Here is a 17,765-nt window from a genome sequence, read left to right on the forward strand (position 1 = left end):
ACCGACTTCATCATTCTCTCTGCAGTGTATTTCAAATAAAAATGCCCGGTGTTTCCATGCAGTGGCTTGAGAGATGCGGTCACGTTTGTGACGCTCGCATACATCTCGCGGTCGCCGTGTGTAGCGGGAGGCCCGTTACCGCGTCGCTCTGCATGCGCCTGGTCTCGTCAACGTCTCGCAAGCTAAAAGCGGGACCCTTTTTGTGGCCGGAGTGGCGCCTGTAAGCGTTGCGCATTAGTACGTTGAACTTCTTTCGCGCCGTACGTTGCCAACCGTGTTCATCGGAGGCGGTTAGGGGGGAAAAGGGCAACAAACAAAATGGGTTACCGGGGTTGTCGTGGGCTCCTGGGGAGCCTCGCAATGGGGCGGCCAAAGGGCCGTCCATAAATGACGTCACCCGATTTTGGACAATTTTTGACCCCCCCCCCCCCCATCGTCACACGGCGTCACAAAAAGTCAGACCCCCCTCAAATATGACGTCACAAAGCTCTGCCCCCCCCACAAAAAAATAAAACATGCTTAGAATCGCTTCAAACTATTGTCATTGTAGTGCGTATTTAATGTGCCGCTGCCCTCTGATGTTGTAGGAGAAAACATTTATTTTATTTATTTTAAAAAAGCATATTTAATTAAGTAGAACGTGTTGTCTATATTTATTTAACATTTTGATGTGACGTCACATTTCTCAACCCCCTCCCACCCTCGTCACACATCGTCACAAATGTTTAACACCCCCCCCCTCCCCCTATGTGCGTGACGTCATTTATGGACGGCCCCCAAGGGGGCAGTGCGGCAAAACACACCCGCCCGTGGCACGGCAATTCCATGCTCCCCGTGTTCACCGAGTCTCACTCAGCGTGGCGTGCAGGAGGCCCTCATCCAGCAGTGGATTGGCACACGAGCCGCTACGTCTTAGAGACACGAAACGTCGCCTCTTCCACACGTTACCGCGCGCGTGCAATCGCGCCGCAGGTGAAGAAAAGAAAGCGTTTCACGGGGGGGGGCTCGTGTAGGGAATGTCCGTTTGGCACAGGGCTTAATGCTAATAGACTTGAATTGAGAGGTGACCTCATGTCTTGGCCATGCGGGCCGTATGTAAAATTGTAAACAGAGTTCTGGTGGGGGGGAGGGGGTGGTAGGAGTTGGTGCACTTGGCTGGATGGTAAGGAGTGGGGCGAGTGGGTGGATGTGTGTAGAGGGGGGTGTTGCATGCGTGTGCTGGAGGATGAGGGGAGGCAGGCAGGGAGGGGGAAGGGGGAGCTTACGCTCAAGAAGTGAATCCAGCTGTCTCGCCTCGCGTGCCCGTACTAAGCCAGCGAGAGAGGCAGTCGTGGGGAAGAGAGAGAGGCAGTCGCGATCGTGCCGAGGTGTCGGCACAGCCTTACAGAAGCAACCCGCATCTGCCTTGCGAGCGGCTGTGCAATGAGGATGCGTCAAAGGGCGGTCGTGCTCGCTCCCGGCGTTGTTGCCACGAGTTGGCAGCCCGCGACATCCGACTGCGAGGCAATAGCCTCTCACGTTTTCTTCCTGTCCCTATCCCCGTCGAGTGGCCTCCGACCACTTTGATTTCGTCTCCCCGTCGACATTCGTCTGCTGCGGTGTTTCTCTGCATCGTTTGCCTTCTCTCGGTATCCACTCCGCAGGTCATTTGTCCAGCTCGCTAACCCATTTGAACTGATATCCACGGAGGCTGGGATATTCAAACTGTGTCGCCTGGTGTGCAGGAGGTCGTGGGTTCGATCCTGACCCTGATGCCTGCTGCTGTAGATTTGGAGTTTGCATGTTCTCCCCGTGGTCGCGTGGATTTTTCGTCCAGTTTTTTTCTCCACGTTTAGAATCAACATTACGTTTTGAGTATTTGGTTGCTATGAATGTCCACACGATAAGCCGCTTCCTTGAGCTATCATTCATGGCCTGGTTGCTTCTGAAAAAGAGCTATATAGCTCAGTGGGCCTTACCTGGTAAAATTAGTAATATTTTAGCTTGAGTTAGTTAAGAATTTAGAGCTGTCTTGGTTGTCTGCTCTGTGCTCCGAGCGAGCACCAGTAAGAACCTTGGTTAGACTCTGGGTTTCAGCCGCTCATGATTGAACCAGGTTTTTCAGGTGTAGAGAGTTGATGGTCACCAAAAAAACTTGCCTGCATTAAAATCCACAGTATTTCGTTTCGTTTCGCATTTAATGTGGCCATATTCCTGCTCTGGGAACTAAAACTACCAGTCTGCCCGTCAATTTTTAGCAAGCATTCTCAACGTAGAGAGTGTGGAAAAGTGTAACCCCGACTGTGTAAAGGCCAAAAACGCCACCGCGTTTATTTGGTTTGTGTACACGGAAGTTGATATAGTTCGTGTTTAGTTTATTGTCCTTCCCTCCGCACCTCCCATTAGCACGGTTGGATACGCACGGGTGCGAAAGAAGTTCAACATACATGTGCATGACACATTGATCCCGTTTAAACCAGTTGCCCGGCAAGTCTACACGGGAGATACGTGGTGCCGTGTGAACCCAGCAGCAGCAGCAGCAACAACAACAACAAAAACATCAACAGCGCAGAGAACGAGTACAGTCAGGGTCCTCTGGGGAATATCGCAACGGCTGACAGACGAGCTATTTAGCGGTCGTAAACAAACACGCGAACATGTTGGGCGATGGTGCGATCGGAATACATCGGTGGGTGGGGAAAGTAAAAGAAAATAAAGAGACCAGAGAAATGACGCCATGATTGCGTCTCCTTTCATGGTCACCAACCCGTCGCGGAGCTCTGCGTGAACTCTCCCTTTGCGGTTTTTTTTTACTAAAAAAAAAAATTTAGTTTTTTTTTTCACAAAAAAAAATCGGCACGACCGTGTTGGGAACGCGAGCCGATTACTTTGCGCGCACACAGACGATGTAAACAGAGGGGCAAATCTCCCACCCCCCTACCCCCCCCCCCAGCAATTACAGTCGTCAAATTGAGTTGCGCAGGGGAAGGAGGACAGGGGGTAGGGAAGATTAAGGTGGACCAACAAACTCATTGCCAGTTGCTGTCCTTCGCAGTGCCCCGATACGACGTGCGCTTGGGAACGCCGCCCGCGTCACGTGGGTCAAGTAGCGGCTTGAGGCCTTTTGCCGTCGTAAACCACCTCCTACGCATTTCACAAGTAGTACTAATCGCATATCTGCATTTCCCATAAATATGGTAAATTCATCTTGATATGCAAATTCTTTTTTCAAGGCGCTCTCCCCCCCCTCCAACCCAGCTTAAATAGACACTCCAAGCCTGGGGTGTGTCATTCAGACTCTGTCTTCTCGACAGACCTGTTCTTCACCTGAGGACGGCTGCTTGCGTTGTGGCCGAAACGTCGTGAGAATTATTTTATAATGTTTTATTTTTATTATTGTATTATTTCCCTTCTACGTGACTTTACCGAAAGAACCAAAAAGATGGATCCCTGCAGTCACGAAAGAAGCTTTAAATCGAAATTTAAGAGCTTCGCAGATCATCGGATTTCTCCAGGATAAAATAAAGATCCCCCCCCGATTATAACAAACGGTAACGTAATTCACACGTCGATGAAGAACGAGACGCGATCAAGGTACTAGCGGTGACTCGTACGGCCAGGAAAGCGATGGACTGAATCGACGTTGTATAAGTAGCCAAGGCAGTCTTAAAAACAATGAAAACAGTTTTACAATTATCTCGTGGCTGCTGCAGCAACGCACCGACTTCTCTTCAAAGTTACAATTCACGGCGAACTTTTGTCAATCCACTGCTGGATGAAGGCCTTCCCCCACACGCTGTGTTGGTCATTGAGGTTTGTCGGATTGTTCTTTTGCACGGTAGTCAGGGCGGGTTGGTCGAAGGTGAGAATCTAACTGGCGGTTCAGGTATCACACGCGCCAGTAATGTGAGCCATGGGCCGCGATTTGGGTCAGGTCACCAGGTTCAGAGTGTAGTGCACTAACCAACGTCCCACCGCTCTATCTCTAAAATTCAAGATGTTTAACAAGATGTATAACTGCAATCAATACATATCCAGCGTGTAAATAGGCTGATTCGCGTTGTTTATTTATTTTACCCAACTCTATTCTGAAACAGTATTCTACGTCACGGAAAAATTTGAACTTTTTCGCACCGTACGTAGTTAACCGTGCTAATCGGTGGTGCGGAAATATCTATAAAGCTAAAATAAAAATGTGATGCCTGTGATGTAAACCACATAATCACGATGTTGGCCAATGGCCAGAAATCGAACTTGGGTTACGGAGCAAAATGGGTAAAATTTCCAATAAATTACACTTTAATCATTCCACATACGACTAATTTATAAGAGACTACAGTACACAATTGTCAGGTTCATAGCACAACGTGCTAAGCACTCTTCCACCACTGCCCCCTCGGTATCAGCCGTAGACTTTATTCTCTCCAGTCGAGAACCTGCAAATACTTTAAGAGTCTCTGTGTTCAAACAACTGGCAGTGGTACGGTGCAATAGAGAATCAGCGTGCACAGCAACGATGACGTTCTGTTACAAAAACACAACCTTTGTTTAGGGCATCTTAAAAAAAGATATCAAAAACAACCGAAAGCATATCGCGACGAGGTGCTGAAAAATGCCCACAATATGCTATCATCATGAGACGGGGATGCAGATGCAATCAGACGAGGCCAAAACATGAATTAATTGCACTCAGAATTTCGAAAGACCCATGTTTGAGAGGACGGCTAGTAACTACAAGAAGGAAGAGTCCAGGTTGTTCCGGGTTGAAAGAGGAGCGTTACCAGATTTTTTAAAAGTTAACTCGAGGTGACTTGTTAGAGAAATCTAGCGGGTTGCCTTAGATTCGTCATCATCATCGTCGTCGTCGTCATCGGCCATGATCCATACACTGCTGGGTGGAGGCCACCCCAAGCCGCCTCCATCTCCCGCAGCCCTGCGATGTAACGATCCGTCTAGAACGTGCACGTGGGCCAATTGCATTCCTTGATCTCCTTGGTGGACGTCCTGTCACCTTGTTGAAGCGAGAAAAGCGCAGACTCAAGAATACTAAGATTTTTTTGGTCCGGGATTTTGTGGATGTCTGCTTCTTGGTCGAATCTAAACACTGTGGTGGTCCCCGGACACCCAAGGCACTCACAGTGGCTGCGCCGCTGCTGCGCACGACTGCCTAACATTTTTGACTAGTTTTCTTTTTTTAAGGGATACTCAATTGGCAGAGGTGCACAATCACACAAAAATATAACAAAAACCCCCCAACACATCCACCAATAACACCAACCCAAGAAAGAAAAACGACTGGTCACGTTTTCGGGAAATGCTCCTCCACAGCTGAGGGACAGAGGGGGGCCAGAGAGACTGGGGGTTTATAATTGGAGACTGCAGCTCCACGGGGTCCTGATAGAAACAAAATTGTGAGATGGATCGTGGAGTCGGATGCTCGGTTGGCGGTTCTCGTTTTCGAAGGGGCGATCGCTTCATGCGCTCCAGCTCTCACACTTCGTGAACGGCGCTCTGTGCAAAGTCTTCAGTCCACACCTTCGCGTAAACCGTTCCTCGCCACCGCCACCCCCATTGTCAATGGGGACATTGTGAGTGCGGACAGGCGCACAGACAAGCCGGCATGAACGCCTGTTTCACATTGGCCTTCTTAGAGAAGTTGCGCACGAGCAAAGAGTCACCTGGGTGAGTAAATTATCTTAAGCTCGGGGTGTCGTCACGATCTGGTTGGGCGATGCGGTGGTTAGAGTGCGTGACTCGCCATCACAATCTTGTGAGTTCAATCCTGCTTAAGTGCCAACTCGGACCTTTACATCTCCAGGGGTCAATCGATTCAGTTACACATTGCAGAGAGGGATTGTGACTTGGATGTCATCGTCCCTGTCACGAGAATGTAGAATTTCAGTCGCTTGGCTAAGTGCCGTAAACACTTAATGATCAATGCCCCCCCCCCCCTGGTTTGTTTTGAGTAGAAAACCACGTGTAATTGTTGACATCATTCCATTACAAATGAAGACAACAACCCAAGTTCAGTTCCTGGCCACGGTTAACAACAGCGATGAGCGAAACCTGAACCGGCCCTGGGCCCACCTTCACATAACCAACCTGCACTGACCAGCACGGTGATGTATGTACGTATACTGCACTTCTCTCGCACCGTACGTAGCTAACCGTGATAATCAGAGCTGCGGTAAAATAACCTTCATGACCAACAGCGCATTAGATGGCCTTCACCCATCAGTATAATGATAAAGGCCTGAAAAGTTAAGATTTTTTTGTTTGCTGCAATGCATGACAAATGTAAAATACTGTATATAAAGGCACCAATCAGCTCAGTTATTTTACGGATATCCCGAACTCTCTCTCTCTCTTCTCTGTCTCTTCCTGGCATTTTCGGCCGAATCGCGTGGACTCTGCCCTCCTCCTCCTCTCTGTCCATTCATTCCTGGCCTGGCCCATCACCTCGACGTCCACTCCACAGGGTGCTAGGAGATGTCAACTACCTCGCCTGGTGTACAGGAGGTCATGGATTCGGTCCCGACTCCTGCTGTATATTTGCAGTTTGCGAGTCTCTTCTCCCCGTGGTCGTGCGGATGTTTCTCTGGGTCCTCCGGTGTTTCCTTCCATATTTAGAATCAACATCGCGCTTTTGGCTGCTCTACATGTCCACGTGATAAGCCACTTCGTTGAGCTATCATTTGTGGCCAGGTTGCCTCTGTAAAAGAGCTACATAGCTCAGTGGGAGCCTTACCTTGCAAATCAAATGAAAGGTTTAGCTTTAGTTTTTCATCACTTGTTTCACTCACCACGTGAAACCACCTCATCCTCCTCCTCCTTACCTGAACTTTGCCCCCCAGTCTCCACCCTAATGCTCCCACGTCCACCACCTAAATGGATGTTCATGTGTAGTCTCCAGGTCACTACGTAAAGCCGAGGATCTTGCTACAAATCTACGTGTCTATATGCAAGTCTCTGTGCGTATGATAATCTCTGGGTCTCTATGTAAGTATATGCAAGTCTCTGTTGGTCTTTGGGTCTTAATGTAAGTCTGTGTGTATATGTAAATCTTAGTTAGTCTATGGGTCTCTATGCAAGTCTATGTGAGTGTGGGTCTCTATGTAAGTTCATGTCTCTCTGTGTAAGTCGGTGTAAGTCTATGGGTCTCTATGCAAGTCTATGTGGGTCTCTATGTAAGTGTATGTCTCTCTGTGTAAGTCGGTGTAAGTCTATGGATCTCTATGCAAGTCTATGTGAGTGTGGGTCTCTATGTAAGTTCATGTCTCTCTGTGTAAGTCGGTTTAAGTCTATGGGTCTCTATGCAAGTCTATGTGGGTGTGGGTCTCTATGTAAGTGTATGTCTCTCTGTGTAAGTCGGTGTAAGTCTATGGGTCTCTATGCAAGTCTATGTGAGTGTGAGTCTCTATGTAAGTTCATGTCTCTCTGTGTAAGTCGGTTTAAGTCTATGGGTCTCTATGCAAGTCTATGTGAGTGTGGGTCTCTGTGTGAGTGTATGTCTCTCTGTGTAAGTCGGTGTAAGTCTATGGGTCTCTATGCAAGTCTATGTGAGTGTGGGTCTCTGTGTAAGTTCATGTCTCTCTGCGTAAGTCGGTTTAAGTCTATGGGTCTCTATGCAAGTCTATGTGAGTGTGCGTCTCTATGTAAGTTCATGTCTCTTTGTGTAAGTCTATGGGTCTCTATGCAAGTCAATGTGAGTGTGAGTCTCTATGTAAGTTCATGTCTCTCTGTGTAAGTCGGTGTAAGTCTATGGGTCTCTATGCAAGTCTATGTGAGTGTGTGTCTCTATGTAAGTTCATGTCTCTCTGTGTAAGTCAGGTTAAGTCTATGGGTCTCTATGCAAGTCTATGTGGGTGTGGGTCTCTATGTGAGTGTATGTCTCGCTGTGTAAGTCTATGGGTCTCTATGCAAGTCACCTATTCCTGGAATGCTCCCCACTCAGGTGAGCTCTGCGTTCCTGGTCCCCTTTCTGTCCAGGTTCATTATCACCACATCAAAGTCTGACTCACCACTTCCAACCACCTCCTATTTCTTACTCTCGCCCTATCTCTCTCTCTCTCTGCCCCCATATCAAAACATATCCTGTCGCTACAAGCGAACGCGACAGCACACGCACACACACCCAACGTCGCCGTGGCAACCTGATGCCGCATAAATGCAGGGCCCTTCGGGGGCTGCAGCCCAGACCGTCGAATTTTACAGGACCTCCAGAAATGTGCGTGCAATTTAACGGCGGTTGAAACGCAACTGCTGGGGCACTGCGATAGACCGTGTAGGTCAGGGGTCGGCAACCTACGGCTCCGGAGCCGCATGCGGCTCTTTACGGGCTGCTTCTTGACGATATGTACGTATGTACAGTATGTACTCAGATGCATTGCGGCTCTTGAAATACTGAATTTTGTACCGAATTGGAAAGAAATGGCTCTTCTTGTTATTTTGGTTGCCGACCCCTGGTGTAGGTAATTTGATCGTTGCAACCGTAGCATCGCCGTGTGTATTGCTACCACTTGAGTGCCAGACTTCAATGAGTTTCACTCGTCTCGACTCTGATTTAGCGTCACAGTTGCGTAACACCGCATTGCAAAAAAAACCACAGAACTGAAATAACCATGGGAAGCAATAAGCATCGTGCAATGGGTGACGGTCGTTGTGGTGGTGGTGGTGGTGGTTGTGGGAACGCAACAGCGTGAAGGAAGTGAATATCCAAGAGATAATCGCCGTCCCCCAACAAACTTCTAACAGCCTCGGAGCCCCCATCAACCTTAACGTGACCCCTGCACAGCGCCGGGCGCTACTCACGAGCTTGATCTTCAGCGTGGTGTTGAACGCCGACTTCTGCGAACCGGCGCCGTCGAGGGCTACGGCCGCCGACGTCGGGCGTTCATAGGCGGTGGCCGTGACCCCGGAGGGAGCCGCCGAGGCAACCGTGGCGGGCGGTGCGACGGATCGATCCTCGACCCCGAGCAGCTTGGTGAGCACCTCGACGCGTCCGGCGAGCCGAGTCTGCTCGGCCCTCAGCCTCATGTTCTCGTCCCGGAGGTCGTTGATCATCTTGATGAGCGGGCCCATCTGACGGGCCATCTCCTCCACCTTCTTGTCCACCGCCTTCTTGAAGCCGTGCAGGTCGATGCTGATCTCCTGCACGGCGCTGTGCAGCGGCCCCTCGCTGTAGGCCCCCAACACGTGGGTCTGGATGCGAGGGTTGTTGTTCCCCAGCGCGGCGATGTCCGCAGCCGGCATCTTGAAGCTCACTTCCATGGTGGGAATATTCCACTTTCTCAAATCCTCTCTCTCTACCTCTCTCTCTGTGTCTGCCTCTGCCCGAGCTCGGCGCGCGAGCGTCTGAGGTCCTCGCTGCGTCACGGTCGCGCTCAAGTAATGGAGCCTCTCGCCCCCCCCGGGGCCGAGCGAATTTCCAGAAGTGGCCCCCCCCCCCCCCCCCCTGTTTATTTACGAAGCTGTCATGATGATTTAAGAAGTTACACGCGCACGTTCTCAACGGTATCCATGTCGCACGCGCGTCGCTGCACCAACATCTCTGGCCAGTGGCTCGCTCGAACCTCCTCCACGTCCTCCTTCCTCCTCCTCCGATGACGCCTGGTCTTGCGTTACGTCAATGAATTGACTTCTTCTACTTCGCCGTCGTTGTCAAACGCTCTGGAGCCCGTGTCCCCCAACCCCCAACTCTCTCTCCTCTGGCTCGTGCCGTGCCAACACGCAGCCCCCTTCGGCCGCAGCCACGCGCGGCCGGCGTCCTGCACCACCACGACCACCGGCTTTGCCGGCAAGGAATTTGCTGCTGATGATGCTGCTGCTGCTGCTGCTGCTCTTGCTGCTGCATGAGAAACAGCTCCGGCTAATGGGAAGCATTGATTTTGAGTGCCAAGCGCGTGGGTCGCTGGTGGAGACTGGAGGTTGGAGGGAGAAAGTTGGGGGGAGAGGAGAGGAGGGAGGGGTGGGAGGGGGGAGGTTTGCTGTTTTGGGATTTCATTTGGAGGTATGGGATTGGAGACGAGGGGGTGGTTGGTGCTGGTGGGGGGGGGGGGCGAGTGTTGGTGGGGGGGGAGGCGGGACCGGTGTAGGATGGGGGGGGGGGGTAAGGTGAGAGGGGGGGGCTATCGAAACTAACTTGGAAGTCACTGGGGATGGCAGTGCAGATTACGCAGTTTGGGAAAGAAACCAGATACAGCTGGAGCCAATCCAAATCAATGCATCTCCCATTGGGCTGTGGGCAGGACAGCTGGGGAAAACATAAAACTAATAGGCGAGGCTGTACGGGGCGGGCGGGTAGGCGCACCGCTGCAAGGCAGCGATGCTTGTTGACTTGCCCGGTCGCCGTTGATGCTTCGAAGGGCAGAGGCCGCTGAGCGACTTTGTCGTAATCAACAACGGCGAAGCGTCCGCAGACGACGTTGATTGCTTTAATACGCACGATTGTGCAGGAGGAGGAGGATGAGGAGGTGGTGGTGGTGGGGTTGGGTGGGGGGTGTGGATTTTTTTTTGAATTCCTCTTCTTCTAAGCAGCCCGACCAAATACATTTCCTGTTCTCGAACACTGTACGAATGTATTCAACGTTCCCGTAATCGTCGTATCTTGTATCGTGTGTGTGTTTGTTTGTATACTGCGGGTTTTAAACAAAATACATAATTGTAGCCCTCGTGCGTTTTCTGACAAGGTGGACACACACACACACACCGTTGCAAAACGCGATGTTACATCTCAAGGGGGTATGCAGATAAATTGATTGAATTACAAATGAAGCCAATTCTTCAACGAAAACCCACGGTGTGGGGATGGGGGTGGAGGGGCGCGGAATATTTCATGGCCGTGCCGGGGAGGGTGGTGGTTTCGCATTTGGGAAATGGCCGGATCGTGGAATATTTTAGCGATGTCGTGTGATGGCTGAGCCATTCAACCCACCGCGTTCGGACACGAGCCTCACGTGTGCAACGCATGTGTGCAACACGTGTGTGCAACACGTGTGCCAATTGTCCGGGGGATCGAAGTCACGTGTGCACCGCAAAAACGCGTCTTGAACTCCGAAGGGGGGGGGGGTGGTGATTTTTCTTTGTGTTCTGGCCTCAAAACTCTTAACGCTGCGCCCACGTTACACGAACGGCAACTTTTCACCAAGTTCCACATTTTTATTAAAATCAAATAGGGGTAGGAACGTTTGTAAACAAAAGTACAATTAGGTCTATGTTAGCCGTGCGTTTTAATCATTACGGTTTGCCGGTCGTCTCATTCGAGCTGTGATGGAATCTGAACTTGCCCGAGTCGTTCTGCCATTACCGTGTGTATGTCAGTGTGTGTGTGTGTCTGTGTGTCTGTCTGTCTGTGTGTGGGTGGGTGGGATGCAGTAGAGTAGCGGTTAGCGCGCTGCGCTACGAACCCGTCGAGCCGAGTTCGATTGCCGCTCACGACCAACACCGGGGACGATTCTCTGAACCGGTCATGGGCCTCCTCGAGGTCGACTGAGCCTCGAATGAATGTCTGTAGCGGTGTGCAAACATCACCACTGGTGAGACAAAGGTGGTCGAGCCTGGTGGTGACCACACACATCCTCGTGTATCGTGCCGGCCTTCATAGACGTTCGCTAACGGCACTTGTCCCAAAAGTCTGTTAAGGCTACGGGGGGAAGGAGGAGGGGACAACTTTATCTTTGTGGGCGCGTGATGTTTTTGTAATGTTTCGTCAGCATCCATAGGTGCTCACTGACTGTCCCAACAGACAGCATAGGATATGGGGGGGGGGAGGGAGGGAAGACCTTTGGTCTGTTTGTGTTTTCTGCGCGTGGAGCAGTCCAATGGCAGTTTGAGATTGCAGCATATGGACGACTTAATTCGCAGTGAGGTCTGTTCGTGGATTTTTTTGTTTCCTTTTTTTATCACAGCCGGAACACCACGTCCAGTATACCCCCCTCGCTCGCTTATTTTCGCGGTGGTTACGAGTTCACATGTCGCCTGCTTCCAATCTGTCCAGAGTGAAAGCCAGAAAATATTACGGTTCAAAACAAATTAAGCCTCCCCCACCCCCCCGGGCATGTGTCTCCTAAGCGTAGAGTTTTTTTGTAACTTAATGTCCGAGCCGTGGATTTTAGTGCCATTATATTGGTGTGAAGCGCACATGTGGAGCCATTAAACGTGATAATGTTTATACGCCAGTGCTGGTGGGAACAATGGTTTTTGAGCTTTCGGAGCTGACCTCACCACCACTCATTTTGACCGTGCCGGTCATTTGCAAAGGGCTCATTAACTGCAATTACCTTTAGCTGTCCGACTCGGGGCATTAAGAGAAATACCAAAAAAAAGTTCTTGAGCAGCTTTGTGAATTTTTTTTTTTAAATCTAAACTGCCGTGCCAACGATTTTGGCAAGTTTAGAGCCAGCGATGAAAATGTGATTCACGTGGTCCAAAAAGAAGCAGTAAAAAATATATATATACGTACAAAATAATGCAACTTTAGCTGTCTAACATGACGCTGTAATGTTATGAAGTCACTGTGTGTTCCTTTAACGACAGAAAAAAAAGACCAAACCGCATGACTTGAAGGAATGATTCGTGCTCGCTATCGGTTGGCGAGCGCCCGTTGATTTCTTTGGCATTGTTCGAAAGAAATTGTCTTTTTTGGTGAAGCCATGAAAAAAAAGCCCTTCCAGATTATTTCTTTTTATCTCTCGCGCAACTTTTGTATTAATAACAAAGCTAACTGATATCCCATAGCCCATTCTTTGGAGGCTGTTTGTCAGTTAATGGAAATGTGCTTGAAATGCAGTGGTTTATGGATTCGTGAATAATAATAAAAAATAAGATCACAATGATCAAATACAGAATACCGTCTCGCCCTTTGTCAATCCGCTTCTGGGCGAAGGTCGTCGCACAGCGTGTCAGACTTGTGTGTTGTTTGACCATACTTCACCGCTCAGGTCGGTGCATGTTGTCACTCGCCGCTGATGTTGGCCATGGCTGGCAATCGCACTGAGCTCGACGGAGCATGCCAACCACTGTCCCACCACTCCACCACCACCAATTTTATAGAAAATATATAATCACGCAATGAAAACCAATTGTATTTTTATAGTAATTCAAAATAAGCAATCAACGTCCCAACTGCACCATGCTATTGCAGACACTTTTGACTTTTAAACTACTTTTATTGCCGCCAGCAGCAACAGCACTGGAGGCGATTCCGATACTAATAACACAGTCACCAGCAAACAAATAAACAAACGCTATAAATCCACGCGCTGTGGCGCTAAATGCACCGCGCACAACACGAACAAAAAGTCACGTGGTGGTGGTGGTCATCGTGCACGCCACGGTGACGAGCGAGCGCTTCAGAAGGTGAACACGAGGGTGCCGTTCACGCTGACACAGAGGGCTTTTCCGGCTCCCCAGCGTTCGAAAAAGACGTGCACATCACCGACATGTGTGTGGTACATGGCGTGCTCCAGCCGGAGCCGCGCCTTGAGCGGGCCCCTGAACACTGGAAGCACAGATCAGCCGTCAATGTCACCTTCCAGCATATTTTTCCTCGTTCTGTACACCGCCATCTTCGCCTGAGCACAGGCCAAAGTTGGCGAGGTCATGGCGCTTGTTAGCCAGGTAAGGCACCCCCTATATACGAAGCAGAGAAGCACCTCATTCAAGACCCCACACATTATCGCACCTCCTGGCCTTGACACTCCTCCTCCTCCTCGAAGACACTGGTGGTGGAAACATCATCCGCATCAGAACATCACCGGCCCGATGCGTACATCCCCTTAGCAAACATTAAAAAAAATAAAGACACACGCCACAGGGACACCCAAACTATGGCCCGTATAACAACCCCATAGAGATACGTGGCGACACATAGAGATACACACGGACGCAAAGGGTACACTGAGACCCATACAATTCCAGAGAGACTCATAGAGACCGATAGACACATAGAGTTACATCGGCCCATAGAGAGTTGCGGTACATTAAAGACAAGCCCCACAGTGCGATTGTGAGGCCACGCAACAATCCCCACAATGCATTGTGGTCTGCGCTCCTTCACCCGAAGAGGAACACGACACGAAATCTCTCTTCCCCTGAAGCCCTCTCTTCGTGGCCAGCAGACCTCGACACTGGGCATTTAGCTGCTCAACCACGCTGCAATCACACGCACGAACGGGATAGAATTGGCAAAGGCCGGTTGTGTCCCAGCTTGAAAGAAAACTCGCGCATTGTAAACCTCTCGTCAACGGCAATTGGCTGAGACCTCCACCCCCACCACCATCATGACTATATTTAGTGAAAAAAGCGGGAGAATAAATCTAGGGCACACGGAGCGAACACACAAAACGTGTGTTTACGGCTGACGCACTGCCGCAGAATTTCGGCGTATCCAGTTTAAAACAAAGTCATCGGAAAGTTTGTCCGACACGTCAAGTCACTGCAGTGATAACAAACACGAAGCCCGCTATACCGCCGCCAGCACCACCCCCAGCACCGAAAGACAAAGGTCTCCCGTACAGCCTCTACAGACTGATGGGGCAAGTGCTGCTGTCAGCGAGCATCGCCTATGACGAAGGCCAGCCCGCTACACGATGGGGCGGTGGGGTCAGCACCACGCCCAGCCGCCTTTGTCTCCCCATTGGCGATGCTTTACGCATTGCACCGGGTACTGATTTGAAGCTGAGTCGACCTAGGCAAGGGCCAGGACCGGTTCAGATGATTCGTCACTGCTGTTGGTGGCCCTGAGCGGGAATCTAACTCTGGCCGGCGGTTTTCATAGAGGCAGCGCCACCCCTACAAAGACAAAGATCCCCCGTACAGCCTGCACAGACTGTTGAGGGCAAGTGCTGTTAGCGAGCACCTACGAAGGCCGGCGCGGCACACGAGGAGGGGGGAGGTTGGTGGGCAACACCACGCACGGCCGCCTTTGTCTCCCCAGTGGCGGTTGTTTGCACACCGCACCAGGTACTCATTTTGGTCTCCACCACACCACCGACATTGTGAGTTTTCACTGCCGTGTGTCCCTGAAGGCCCGTCAACTGCACGAGGGCACCATTCCATGTCAGCCGAAATGTCCAAATTTGGCCATGGGTCCGCGCGAGCGCACGCGGGCTCGCTCGCTCGCACGGCAAAAGTTCTCATCACCGCTGAGAGCTTTCGCGTTTTCGCCCCAGACACGCAAGTTCCCAAGGTAACCGACCACCTGACTTTGTCGCAATAGACTCAGAGAGCCGAGCACCAGCACGGTTTTAATCGTGAAATCCCTCTCGAGTGAATTGAACATTTCGCCCGGCCGGCGCGCCTCTGCTGCGTGGGGATATGTAACGTTACTCCTCTGTGCATGGGAGCAATTGTGTGGGTGTGAGTATGCGTGCGTGTGTGTTGTGTGTGTGTGTGTCAGTGGTAAGTGGAGCGGTAGTGTAGCGGTTAGCAGGCTGCGCTATGAACCCGGGAGATCCGGGTTCGATTCCACCAAGTGACGATTATCTGAACCGGTCCTGGGCCTCCCCTAGGTCGACTCAGCCTGAAATGAGTACTTGGTGCGGTGTGTAAACATCGCCACTGGGGAGACAAAGGCGGTCGGGCGTGGTACTGACCACCCACCACCTCGTGTACCGTTCCGGCCTTCATAGGTGCTTGCTAACAGCACTGGCCCCAACAGTCTGTTTAGGCTTTACAGGGAATCTTTGTTGTTTGTCAGCGCTTGTGTGCGTGTTGCACGCCTGAGTTTGTGTGTGCATGTGGATTCGAGTCTGTGACTGTGCGTGGGTGCTGGCCACCCAGCCCCTCGTGTGCCGTGCCGACCTTCATAGGTGCTCGCTAATAGCACTTGCCCCAAAAGTCAGGCAGGGCTATACGGGGGGTCTTTGTATTTTGTTTGTATGTGTGTGTGTGTGGTTTGTGTACTTGAGCTTGTGTTTGCATGTGTCTGTGTGCGTTAGTAGCGAAAATCTGAACCGGTCCTGGGCCTCTCCTATGTCGACTCAGCCTTAAATAAGTACTTGGTGCGGTGTATAAACATCGCCACTGGGGAGACAAAGGCGGTCACGCGTGGGACTAACCACCTATCCCCACGTCTATCTTTATACGTGATTGCCAACAACACTTTCTCTTTTGTGCATTAGTGGTGTGTGTGTGTACACTTGGGGTGTGCATGCGCGTATGTGCATGTCTATGTGTATGTGCTTGCCAGCGGTGTCAAGATCGACCCCTCTCGCAACAACGAAGGGTAGAGGAGCGACGCTCACAACAACAAACGGAGCGCCGTGAGGTTAAAGTGCAGCGAGGTGGGTCTGTCCCGTGACCACTTTCCAGCAGAGAGAGCCTTCGACACTTCGCGTGGCCTCGCATGTGTGTGAGTGTGTGCGCGTGTACATGAGTAGGGAGCGGTAGTGTAGCGGTTAGCGCGCTGCGCTATGAACCTAGCGACCCGGGTTCGATTCCCGCTCACTTGCAACACCAGTGACGATTATCTGAACCGGTCCTGGGCCTCCCCTAGGTCGACTCAGCCTGAAGTGAGTACCTGGTGTGGTGTGTAAACATCGCTACTGGGGAGACAAAGGCGGTCGGGCGTGGTGCTGGCCACCCACCCCCTCGTGTACCGTTCCAGCCTTCATAGGTGCTCGCTAACGGCACTTGCCCTACAGTCTGTTAAGCCTTTACGGGGGATCTTTGTCTTTGTGTACATGAGTGGGGAGCGGTAGTGTAGCGGTTAGCGCGCTGCGCTACAAACCTGGCGACCCGGGTTCGATTCCCGCTCACTGCCAACATCAGTGACGATTCTCTGAACCGGTCCTGGGCCTCCCCTAGGTCGACTCAGCCTCAAGTGAGTATCTCGTGCGATGTGTAAACATCGCCACCCAACCTCTCGTGTGCCGAGCCGGCCTTTAAAGGTGCTCGCTAACAGCACTTGCCCCTACAGTCTGTTAAGGCTATACGGGGGGTCTTTGTCCGTGCCTTTTGTGTGTACATGCGGGGGTTTCTGTGGCCACGATCAGTGAAAGGTGACATCAGAACTCTTGCCGGCCTCTCTTCGGTCAACTCGGGCAAACTATGTACTCCGTGTGGCGTGTAAACATCAGCTGGCCACACCCACACTCCTGCGTGCCGTGCCTACCTTAATAGGTGCTCACTAACAGCACGTTCCCTAACACTCCGTCGAAGGCTATACAAGGAATATTTGTCTCCGTGAATTAGTACTGTATACGTGTGATTTTGTTTTTCTTTAACCAAGCATTTTCACAATTAACGGTGTCTGGTGACGGCATATTCATTACACCCGTAAAACAAATAGCTCAGCTTTGGTTGGCAAATTGCAGCTAGTTGAACGTTTACATATAGGTGTAGCGGTGGTAACGGTACAGCCCTGCAATGTCTCACTGCTGGAGGAACTGCGTCAACTCGAGGGAGCCCACAGAATCCCTTCCAGAGGGTGTCATTGGCCTACTCTTCCACGCTGGCCGAACATATTGCAACAAGCGGGGAGTTCCCACATTTTGCCCCACCACACGCGAATTTCCCTTTGACCGACACTGCACGTGGCACTAACCTCTCTGGCGGCACGGTGGCTAGGAGATGTTAACTACCTCGCCTGGTATACAAGAGGTCGTGGGTTCGATCCCGACCTTGACGCCTGCTGCTGTATATTTGGAGTCTGTGTGTGTCTCTCTCTCATCATCATCACGGTGGCTAGGAGATGTTAACTACCTCGCCTGGTATACAGGAGGTCGTGGGTTCGATCCCGACCTTGACGCCTGCTGCTCTATATTTGGAGTCTGCGTGTCACTCTC

General features: G+C 51.1%; 1 protein-coding gene across 2 annotated transcripts in view; it reads right to left on the reverse strand.

Annotated features, from left to right (window-relative positions):
• Window positions 1-9,884, reverse strand: part of LOC133348866 (smoothelin-like protein 2) — a 50,683-nt gene extending 40,799 nt beyond the window's left edge. For both annotated transcript variants that reach the window (XM_061561931.1, XM_061561929.1), the window contains exon 1: window positions 8,791-9,884. In XM_061561931.1, the coding sequence (XP_061417915.1) occupies window positions 8,791-9,249 (459 nt within the window). In that variant the 5' untranslated portion in view covers window positions 9,250-9,884. The remainder of the gene's footprint in view (window positions 1-8,790) is intronic.
• Window positions 9,885-17,765: the final 7,881 nt, after the last annotated feature.

The sequence above is a fragment of the Lethenteron reissneri genome, chromosome 28 (genome assembly GCF_015708825.2).
Source record: "Lethenteron reissneri isolate LAM-NWPU_2019-01 chromosome 28, ASM1570882v1, whole genome shotgun sequence".
NCBI classification, from domain to species: Eukaryota; Metazoa; Chordata; class Hyperoartia; order Petromyzontiformes; family Petromyzontidae; genus Lethenteron; species Lethenteron reissneri.